This window comes from Tupaia chinensis, unplaced genomic scaffold (assembly GCF_000334495.1).
Source record: "Tupaia chinensis unplaced genomic scaffold, TupChi_1.0 Scaffold000515_1, whole genome shotgun sequence".
NCBI classification, from domain to species: domain Eukaryota; kingdom Metazoa; phylum Chordata; class Mammalia; order Scandentia; family Tupaiidae; genus Tupaia; species Tupaia belangeri.
In genome coordinates this window covers 7,109,855-7,121,009 of record NW_006160028.1, presented here as the reverse complement: position 1 = coordinate 7,121,009, position 11,155 = coordinate 7,109,855, and the positions used below count along the sequence as shown (strand labels likewise).

Below are 11,155 nucleotides of genomic sequence, written 5' to 3'. Positions count from 1 at the left end.
CACTTTCTATCAAATTCCAGGACCTTGTTTTTTATGGCTGAATAGTATTCCATGGAGTATATGAGCCACACTTTTTCAATCTATTCATCCATTTGTGGACATTTGGGTTGGTTCCATGTCTTAGCAATTGTGAATAAAGCTACAATGAATAAAGATGTACAAGCGCTTTTTCGACTGAGTGTTCTCCTGTCCTTTGGGTAGATACCCAGGAGTGGAATTGCTGGATCATATAATAATTCTATTTGAATGCCTTTGAGGAATCTCCATATTGTTCTCCACAGTGGCTGGACCAATTTACAATTCCACCAAGAGTAGGAGTGCTCCCCTTTCACCAGTGGCCCCATTGATTCCTAAATCCAGGAGTTATTTTTTTTTTTTTTTTTTTTTCATCTTTGACGTTCTGACTGGGGTTAGGTGGTATCTCATTGTAGTTTTGATCTGCGTCTCCCTTATGATGAGAGATGTTGAGCATTTCTTCATATACATTTTGGCCATTTGTATGTCTTCCTTAGAGAGTTGTTCAGCTAATTTTCCCATCTTTTAATTAGGTTAATCTTTTTCTTCTGCATAAGCCTCTTGAGTTCTCTGAATATTCTGGTTATCATCCCCTTACCTGAGGCACAGTTATCAAAAATTCTCTTCCATTCTGAGGGTTGTTGATTCATACTAATTATAGTGTCCTTTCCTGTGCAGAAATTTCTTAATCTGATGTAATCTCACCTGTCTATGTGGGGGATTATTGCCTGTGCTTTTGGGGTCTTACTTAAGAACACTTTGCCTACCCCAATGTCCCCCAGAGTTTCCCCACTGTTTTCCACCAATAGTTTTATAGTTTGTGGCTTTAGGTTTAGATCTTTGATTCACTTTGAGTTGATTTTTGTTAATGGTGACAGATAGGGGTTCAGATTTATCTTTCTGCAGGTGGATACCCAGTTTTTCCAGCACTATTTGCTAAAGAGGTTTTCCTTTTCCCACTGGATTGACTGGTACCCTTTGTCAAAGATGAGTTGGCTGTATGTTTTGGGGTTTACTTCTGGGATCTCTACTCTGTCCTCATGTCTGTTTTTGTGCCAATACCATGCTGTTTTAATCATCACAGCTTTGTAATATATTTTGGGGTCAGGAAGGGAGATGCCACCCACTCCACTTTTCTTGCACAGAATGGCTTTGGTAATACAGGGACTTTTATGATTCTAGACAAATTCTTTTATTGTCTTTTCTAGATCTGTGAAGAATGTCTCTTGTAATTTTATAGGGATTGCATTAAATATGTAGATTAATTTGGGTAGGATTGCCATTTTGATTATATAAATTCTTCCAATCCAGGAACATGGGATGTCCTTCCACTTTTTTGTGTCCTTTTTGATTTCCTTTTTAAGGTTTTCATAGTTTTCCTTATAGAGGTCTTTCACTTCCTTGGTTAGTGTTTTTTTTATTTTATTTTATTTATTTTTTTGGAGAGGTTTTGGCTATAGGGCATGCGCACTCACCAGAAAGACTGAGAGAGACAGAGAGACAGAAAGTGAGAAATCACCCCCCAGCGGGGATGGCCATGCCTCAATCCCTTCTCCATTCTCCTCTTGGGATCTTGGGCACACACTCACATACACCCGGTGTGAGTTTAAGCCACCAGGTCTGGGACTTGAACTGCGGTCAACTACATGGGAGTTCAGTGGCATAGCCATTACGCCAACTGCTGGTGCCCCTTGGTTAGTTTTATTCCTAAGTATCTTATACTTCTTGTGGCTATGGTAAATGGTATTACTTCAGTTCTGAGTCTGTCTGCTTGTTGGTTGTATATAGAATGCTACAGATTTTTGGAAGTTAATTTCGTATCCTGCCACTTTACTGTATGCATTTATTACTTCAAAAAGTTTTTTCGTGGATACTATTGGGTCTTCTCTATATACAATCATGTCATCTGCAAACAGAGATAATTTCAGCTCTTCTTTTGCTATTGGAATGCCTTTCATTTCCTTCTCTTGTCTGATCGCATTGGCTAGGACTTCCAGTACTATATTGAATAGGAGCAGGAAAAGTGGGCAGCCTTGTCTTGTGCCAGTTTTTAGTGGAAGCTTTTTCTCATTTAGTATAATGTTAGCTATAGGTTTTTCATAGATGGCTTTTATTATGCTGAGAAATGATCCTTCTATGACAATTTTACTGAGAGTCTTAATCATGAAAGGATGCTCTATTTTACCAAATCCTTTTTCCACATCAATCAAAATGATCATACGGTTTTTATCTTTCTTTCTGTTAATATGGTGAACTACATTTATGGTTTTGCCTATGTTGAACCAACCTTGCATCCTTGTAATAAGGCCTACCTGGTTGTGATGAATAACCCTTTTTATATGCTGTTAAATATGGCTTATCTATTGAGTTTTAAATTTCTACTATTATATTTTTCATTACTAGGAGTAGTTCGATTTTATTTACTCTGTTGTCATATTTTTCAAGTCTCTATTTGTTAAATTGTATCAAATATACTTACTTGAGGTACCAGGTCTGATCATTCTAACATCTAAAGTTTGGGTCTGAATCTACTGTCTTGTTTCTGCTGATTTTCATTCAAAAAGTCTTATTTACTTGTACATCTAGTAAATTATTATCATTTTTAAAAACTTTTTTTTTTTTTTGCTATAGGGCATGTGCACACAGGCAGGGAGAAAAAGACGGAGACATCTCACCCTCAGGGGATATGGCCATGCTATATTCTCTCCACTCGGGATTTTGAGCTCGTGGGCACACACCCACCCTGTTCCACCCTGTTCCTGAGGCACTCAAGCCGTGCAGTGGCCGTGTGGGATCCAATTTCCTTGACCACCACGCCAGCACTGGCCTGATCCTTAGCGAAATCCCTGTACGGAAGGGCTGCTCATGTTCTCCGGGGCGTGGGCTGTGCAGCCCAAACGGGAGGCAAATGTGAGCTGCAGAAACTGGCAAAGCTGTATATTTGCTTCTGTCGGGAACCTGCAGGCATGACGAGTCTGAGACCATTTGCTCTCACACTGCTGTCTCTAGGGGTTTTGTTCCCCCCGTCTGGGGAGGTTGGTAGTGTCTGGTCATGGGAATCCAGACCAAAAACCCATACGAAGCCAGGCTCATACAACTTCTCTAGGGAGACCCCCCACTCTGGTTTGATCAGCTCCAGAACCCAAGAAGGCAGTGGGAAAGTGCTCTCTCGGGTCCCTGCTTTGGGGGGCAGGAGAGGGGTGTTCTGTTCGGCTGACCTCTACGGGGAGCACTGGGCTTTATTTTCGTCCTGTTAGGTCTTCGGGGTTACAGGGGTCCTAATCTGGCTTCCGTACTCTGCGGACCTCACCAAGTTCCTGCCTGCAAGGCCGGTGGCGTACTTGTTACTCGTCTCGTGCACTGTTTAATCTGGCACTTCAGTTATTTTCAGCAATTTAGTCCTTTTATAATTCAAGAACAGCTTCCACTTCTGCCCTTTTTAAACTTTCATTACTTTTTCTTTTCTGTTTATGAAAGTACTATAAGATTGTTGGAGAAAAATGAGAAAGTATGATAAACAAAAATGAGAAAAATAGAAATTATACTTAGCCTCTGTCCATCAGAAAAAAACACTGCTAACATTTTGATTTATGGTTTTCTTGGAAAATATAAGAAAGTATTTCTGTTTATTTACACACACACACACACGCGCACACGGTTGGCAGAAGAAATAGCCACATTGAAAGATAATACAGGGGTTGAAGAAAGGTAAGTTAGTTTAAGCCGTGTCAGGTTATTTGCAAGGAAGTCTTCTACTGAAGGGTCAGCCTTGGTCAGTGGAATTTTCTGGTCATGATTTGGGGAGCACAGGGGAAGTGAGAGGGGACCGTGTTGCAATCACATCACTGTTTTGTAAGGATGTGTTGGAAGACGACTGTGGGGAACTTAGATGTCTCCATGACTGCCGAAGACACTGCTGAGGGAGGGTGGGATGGGGACCTAGGTCTCAGAGGCTGGGCTCTGGAAGGGCTGGTGGCAGTCTGCTCCTCAGTGTAGGGGAGGGTCGGTGAGTTAGGATGACTTCAGTGTGAGACCTGTGGAGCAAGCCAGTCCCCTGGGTATGGCCTGCAAGGGTGAGTCTGGAGTCTGCTCCCACGCTTACCCTGCCAGCTAATTACTACACACCTGATTAAGCTGTGCCTTTGGCTGCAGCTGCTCCACCTCAACAGCGTAGCGTCATGACAATGAGATTGAACTTTGTCTCTGAGAGAGCTGTTTGACAAGTCACTGAGCATTTTCAGCATATAGTTTGTGTGTTTGTGCCATAGAATGCACCAGAGAGAGGAAAAGTGAAAACTCACCCCCCACAGGGGATGGCCATGCCACAATCCCTTCTCTATTCTTCTCTCTGCCAAAAACCCATACGAAGCCAGGCTCATACAACTTCTCTAGGGAGACCCCCCACTCTGGTTTGATCAGCTCCAGAACCCAAGAAGGCAGTGGGAAAGTGCTCTCTCGGGTCCCTGCTTTGGGGGGCAGGAGAGGGGTGTTCTGTTCGGCTGACCTCTACGGGGAGCACTGGGCTTTATTTTCGTCCTGTTAGGTCTTCGGGGTTACAGGGGTCCTAATCTGGCTTCCGTACTCTGCGGACCTCACCAAGTTCCTGCCTGCAAGGCCGGTGGCGTACTTGTTACTCGTCTCGTGCACTGTTTAATCTGGCACTTCAGTTATTTTCAGCAATTTAGTCCTTTTATAATTCAAGAACAGCTTCCACTTCTGCCCTTTTTAAACTTTCATTACTTTTTCTTTTCTGTTTATGAAAGTACTATAAGATTGTTGGAGAAAAATGAGAAAGTATGATAAACAAAAATGAGAAAAATAGAAATTATACTTAGCCTCTGTCCATCAGAAAAAAACACTGCTAACATTTTGATTTATGGTTTTCTTGGAAAATATAAGAAAGTATTTCTGTTTATTTACACACACACACACACGCGCACACGGTTGGCAGAAGAAATAGCCACATTGAAAGATAATACAGGGGTTGAAGAAAGGTAAGTTAGTTTAAGCCGTGTCAGGTTATTTGCAAGGAAGTCTTCTACTGAAGGGTCAGCCTTGGTCAGTGGAATTTTCTGGTCATGATTTGGGGAGCACAGGGGAAGTGAGAGGGGACCGTGTTGCAATCACATCACTGTTTTGTAAGGATGTGTTGGAAGACGACTGTGGGGAACTTAGATGTCTCCATGACTGCCGAAGACACTGCTGAGGGAGGGTGGGATGGGGACCTAGGTCTCAGAGGCTGGGCTCTGGAAGGGCTGGTGGCAGTCTGCTCCTCAGTGTAGGGGAGGGTCGGTGAGTTAGGATGACTTCAGTGTGAGACCTGTGGAGCAAGCCAGTCCCCTGGGTATGGCCTGCAAGGGTGAGTCTGGAGTCTGCTCCCACGCTTACCCTGCCAGCTAATTACTACACACCTGATTAAGCTGTGCCTTTGGCTGCAGCTGCTCCACCTCAACAGCGTAGCGTCATGACAATGAGATTGAACTTTGTCTCTGAGAGAGCTGTTTGACAAGTCACTGAGCATTTTCAGCATATAGTTTGTGTGTTTGTGCCATAGAATGCACCAGAGAGAGGAAAAGTGAAAACTCACCCCCCACAGGGGATGGCCATGCCACAATCCCTTCTCTATTCTTCTCTCTGGATTTTGGGCACACATGCATGCACTAAGCAGCCAGAGCCAGGACTCAAACTGTGGTCGGCTATGTGGGAATCCATTGCCTTAACCACCATGCCATATGCTGGCCTCCATATTTAATATGAAGGAAATGTATCATACAATCTTTGCTTTAGAATATGCTTTTTTCAGGACCAGCAGATGGCGTAATGGTTACATCACTGGACTCCACGTAGTTGACCGCAGTTTCAGTCCCCAACTTGGGATCCTAAACTCACGCCAGGGGCATGTGCGGGCAGTGGAGGAGAAGTGATTGCAGTGTGGTCATCCCCCCTGGGGGGTGATTTCTCACTTTCTGTCTCTCTCTGTCTCTCTGGAGAGTGCACACACCCAATAGCAAAAATTTCGCTTAAAAAAAAAAAGAATATGCTTTTCTCACTTAGCAACATACCGACCAACTTTCCATATCATGAACATGAGCCCCACCAGCTGCAAGCTCTCCCCCAGTCACAGGTCCACTCCCTCCCTCCGTTCTCTTCCCTGACACCTTCCCTCCACTGGTAAACATGTTGGTTCTCTACCATTCTTGACAGACAACCAGCCACAGCTCTCCCGTGGACATGGACGTCCCTTCCACCCACTGCCTCCCTCTCCTGTTCCTTCGCGGGAGTCCTCAGACCACCTACATTTACTGACTTCGCTCTTCACCTCGCTTACTGTTCCGTCCATTCAATCTGGCTTTTCCCACCCCCACTGCATTGACACAGCCTTTCTGAGAGCGGCCTGACTTTCTTGTCAAACCCTTGGCCACATCAGGCCATCTGGCATCACTCTGCATTCCATTTGGCCCCAGGGATCTCTTCCACTCGAGGGCCTTACTGTACCGGAAAGGGTGGGAAACAAAGAGCTACATTTAGTATACTGAGTCCCTTAAAATTGGGTTATGCAAATTAGGTTTTCAGAATTCAAGCAATAGATGAGGAAAAGGCCATATTTCTGCGGTTTTCATTGTCTTCTGCTGGCAAAGAAGATCATGAAGACATAGAGTTTTCCTACAACTCCTTCCAGTGTGCAGTCCTGGCTGTGGGAATGAGGACACGACTGCAATCGTGGTGGAGCCAGCGGTGCTCTGGGACGGTCGACCTCGTGGGCTCCAGCTCGCCTGCACCGCTAGGCTGTGGGGTGGCCCCGCTAGGCTGTGGGGTGGCCCAGTGGTTCCTTCCTTCTTCTGGCCCCTACCATCCTGTCGTGTGGCTGTGTTGTATACCCGTTCGTGTGCCGCTGGCCGTCCGAGTTGTTTCCTGGCTGTTGCAGGGAATGCTGCCATAAACCTCCATGTACACATTTCTGTGTGGGCATGTCTTGGTTACTCTCGGGGTATACCTAGGAGTGGAATTGTTGGGTCCAGTGGTAACGCTTCATTTGAGGAAAGTGCCTGATTGTTTTCCAAAGTGACTGTACTATTTGCATTTTCACCAGGAGTGTTGGAGCATTCTGATTTTCCTATATCCTGATCAAGTGTGACTGTCTGATGTTTTGGCTGCAGCCATGCCAGGGGGTGTGAAGTGGTGTCTCATTGCAGTTGTGATTTGTATGTGCGTCTCTTGTTAAGATCAAGGAAGTCTTTTCCAGAAGCCCCCTTCCTTAGCAGATTTTCCATCAAGTCCATTGAACAGAACTGTATCAAATACGCCTTCCTAAAGCAGTCACTGGCACAAGAACTGGGACTGCCAGTGGGAACTCATCTTCTGGGCTGAAGCCAGGATCGAGGGCTCCCTCCTCTGGAATGCCTTCAAGAGAAAGATGCTCAGTTAACAATATTGGCTTCCGCTAAGGACGAGGAAGTGCGGCAGACAGCTATGTGGTGCTAACTGTGGCTTCCGTGACACCAGGCTCTTGTGACTTTCTTCCTCTTTCTCTGGCCATTTTAAAAAAAAGATTATTGGGACCAGCAGATGGGATAATGGTTATGTCATTGGACTCCTATGTAGTTGATCGCAGTTCAAGTCTTGGGCCTGGTGGCTAAAACTCACTCCAGGAGCGTGCGTGCGTGTGTGTGTGTGTGTGCGCGTGCATGACCAAAATCCCGAGACGAAAATGGAGAAGAAGGGATTGTGGTGTGGCCATCCTCCCTGGGGGTGATTTCTCACTTTTTGTCTCTCTGTCTCTCTCTGTCTCTCCAGTGAGTGCATGTGCCCTATAGCAAAAACCTCTCTCTCTCTAAAAAAAAAAAAAAAAGACCAGTTGTGGCACCAAGAGAACCAGGCTTCAAGTCCTTCTGTCACTTTTTCATAGCGACAGCAGTTCACCTCTCAGAACCTCCATGTATGTCTCGTCTGTAAATGAGTACCTACTTAGGGCTGCCGTGAAGATGAAGTGACACAAAAACTGCAGATATAGCAGGTGCTTGCTGTCATTGTCCACGTTGCATCAACCGCCCCGACTCCATGAAGCCCTCCCTCACCTGCTTCCACAGGACCTGCAAAGCTCTGGACCACGCCATGCCTGGGCATTGTCTGACTCTGTGCCCTCCCTGGCTGAGGGCTCCCGGAGCTCGGGTTCATTCGGATCCATCTCAGCCTCTCTAGTCTAGACAAGTTCTGAGGGCAGCCCACCAAGGACAGAGTAGGACTCCCATGAGGAAATGGCACTGGCCATTACAAGTGTGGGAGGGCTACAGAATGAGGCCGTGCCTGTCCTCCCTGACAGGCCGAGCCCAGGCTGGAGGAGCGGTGCTCCTGGCCGGCCCTCGCCCCCCTAGAGTGCGGGGCCGATGCCGCGGGTGTGACAACCACTCACACACACACACACACACACACACACGCCAGGACTGCAGGACTGTGCACCTGCTCATTCATGCAAATGAAGGATCTGCCAGGAGCTGGTTACGTGCAGATCCAAATCCTGTATTTCCAAAGGTCCCTGTGTCAGCCTCCAGGAGGTAGGGGACTGGAAGGCTTTAGAGAAAAGGGACAGCTCCCAGGGCTGCAAAGATTATTTTGTTGGGGAGGAGGAGCCAATGCCTATCCTCACAGGGAGACGGGTGTCCCTTGTGTGTGAGGGGGCAGTGCAGACCAGGCAGCAGAGACAGTCCCCCTTGGTGGCGGGGGCACAGCCAGACCTGCACTGCGCGGGCACAGGGGAAGTTAGGGAAGGGAGCCATCACATCAGGAGGGCGAGAAGAGCCGAGGCCGCTGAGCAGGGACATTGTCTGCCGAGCGAGCCAGAGCGCCCGCCTGCCAGAGCGCCCGCCTGTCCTCCATGCCCCGCGTCCCGTGAGGACCCGCGTGTGTGCAGCCCTGTGGCTGAGGACAGCGGAAGCAAGCATGGGCCAGGGCCAGCCATGGCAGGCGGCTCAGTCTGAGGAATGTTCTGTCTTCACAGTTCAACTTCTCCCCACTGGCGATGCCGGGCGGCTGCTCATGGGAGAGAGCAGCAGCAGTACAGGTCCGTCCCCTTCTTAGATCTGCCTTTTGGGGGCAGGTTTTCAGACTGCAGAAGAGGGGATGCTTGTGACAACCAAGGGCTTCTTCCACTGGAAATGTGCGAAGATTATGTCCCTTGAGGCCAATTTTGCCAATTAAAAAAAAGTTATGATAAACATGTGTGCACACACACGCGCGGTCCTCACGGGACGCCTTCCTCCAGGCCTCAATCCACCGGTCTAGTGTGCCCTGTGTGTTTTCAGGCGACCAACGGGGAACCCAATTGAACATGTGGCACCAGCTCCACATTTCCTCGGTGACCAACTGCCTCCCACAGAGGCCGGGCCTCAAGGCTGGATCTGGCGTCATCCCTGGGAGGTACAGGGTGAGAGAGGGGCTCTCCTGAGTCCATTTTCCTGTCTGGTGAGGTGTTTCAGCTTCACCTTGACCCTGAGGGCTACTGTGAGCCCGGCAAGATGCTCTGCCCTGAAAGCAGCAGCAGATCTGGTTCAGGCTGCTCCTCCTTCCCTTGCCCGAACTGGTCATGTTCAGCCTTGGATCGGCAGAGGATGCAGCACAGCATTAAATGCGCAGGAAGGAGAGTGGACGGGCCTCCACCAGCGGGCGCGCATCGTTCAATCAGCCATCTGGGGTCTGCAAGATGCCAACTCTGCTTTGCGGCCTGGGAGGTTCGAGGTGTTAGTGGTTTTGACGATGAGCCCGCCAACGGCTTGGTGGTTCAGGTGGCTGGATCCCACGTGGCCGACTGCGCACTTCCAATCACAGATCCCCCGACTTGAAAAACACCCTGGGCCTGTGTGTGTGTGTGACCAGAATCCCTAGAGAAGGACGGAGAAGGGATGGAGACATGGCCACCCCCCCAGGGGCGAGTTCTCACTCTTCTCTCTCTCTCTCTCCAGTGAGCAAATGCCCTATCACAAAAAATGGAGGCAGGGAAGCGGGGAGACTGGCAGTGGTTCTCAGGTTTCCGAGGAACGGTGTCTGAGAGTGAAGAGTAAGGTCTGGAAGGAATGGTGAGGGAGGTCCTCTTCCAGGGAAGCAGTTCCTGTCCTCGCCATACTCTGCATCCCATGCAAAGGCCCTGAGGCCACCAACCAGAAAGCTGGGGGCTTGTCTGCCCATCACCTTTGTCCTTGGCCAGTGCCCTGGTGTGACCACCGGTCGGGCTGTCCCTCTCACTCTGGGAAGTCAGGCCTGGCTCCAAGTGCCCCTCCCAAGGCCAGACACGGAGGTTCTTCTTGGCTAAAACCGCGTGGCTCTGTCTGTGCCCGCAGGCTTCCTGCTGGGCACTTTGCAGCCCCGTGTTATAGATGAGGACCTGAGACTCAGAAATGTTCTGGAACCACGTAGAAGCCAGCCGGCAGCAGGAGAGAATTCAGGTCAGGCCTGTGCCTGGGCCCAAAGCCAGTGCTCTAAAGTGGAGTGTGCCACAGCCCCTCCCGAGAAATGTCACTGCCAGCCTCCGGCCTCCGCCAGGTTGGGGCAGGTCTGCTCCGAGCCCGGGGACCCCGATTTGGGGAAAACTACCCTCCGGCATGTGGGGCCCACAGCTCCCCTTTCTTCCTGCCGTCTCTGGCATCTCGACCCTCCGATGCGGCTGCGAGCAAGGTAGAAGGGAGACAGTCCCTGCCCTTCCCTTCCCTTGCCCTTCCCTGCCCCCACCAGCTCGTTGGAGCGTGGGGGCGACTCACCCGCGCACTGCCTTGGGCTGCACCTGCAGGGCCCCGGGTCCCGCGGCGTGAGATCTCGCACCCGGGCGGGCGGAGGCGGCGGGACCAGAGAGGGTAAGCGCGGGAGCGGCCTGTCCTCTCCACTGCCACCTCTCCTCTGCGTCCTGAAAACCTGGCCAACCTCGCTGTGCCCCCGACACCGCAGAGATAAGCCGAAGCGGAGAAGGTTGGGAACCAGCGCGCTGGCGGGCGGGGCCACCTCTGTCTGTCCCCGGGGTCCTCCCCCAGCCTGCCCCCGCGGTCCGGTGGCGAACGGTGGCCACAGTGCGGGGATCGTGGGTGAGCCGCAGTGTCCCTGGGGTCACGGCACTTCCGACAGCGGCCGCTCTGGCCTCGGCCCGCCTCCCGGCGCG

At 49.6% G+C, this 11,155-nt stretch overlaps 1 protein-coding gene across 1 annotated transcript in view; it reads right to left on the bottom strand.

The window, feature by feature from the left end:
- Positions 1–11,155, bottom strand: part of PIGZ (phosphatidylinositol glycan anchor biosynthesis class Z (Gwada blood group)) — a 35,217-nt gene that overhangs the window by 21,275 nt on the left and 2,787 nt on the right. The window contains exon 3 of the mRNA XM_006156816.3: positions 10,764–11,144. Coding sequence (XP_006156878.1) covers positions 10,764–11,144 — 381 coding nt within the window. The remainder of the gene's footprint in view (positions 1–10,763; positions 11,145–11,155) is intronic.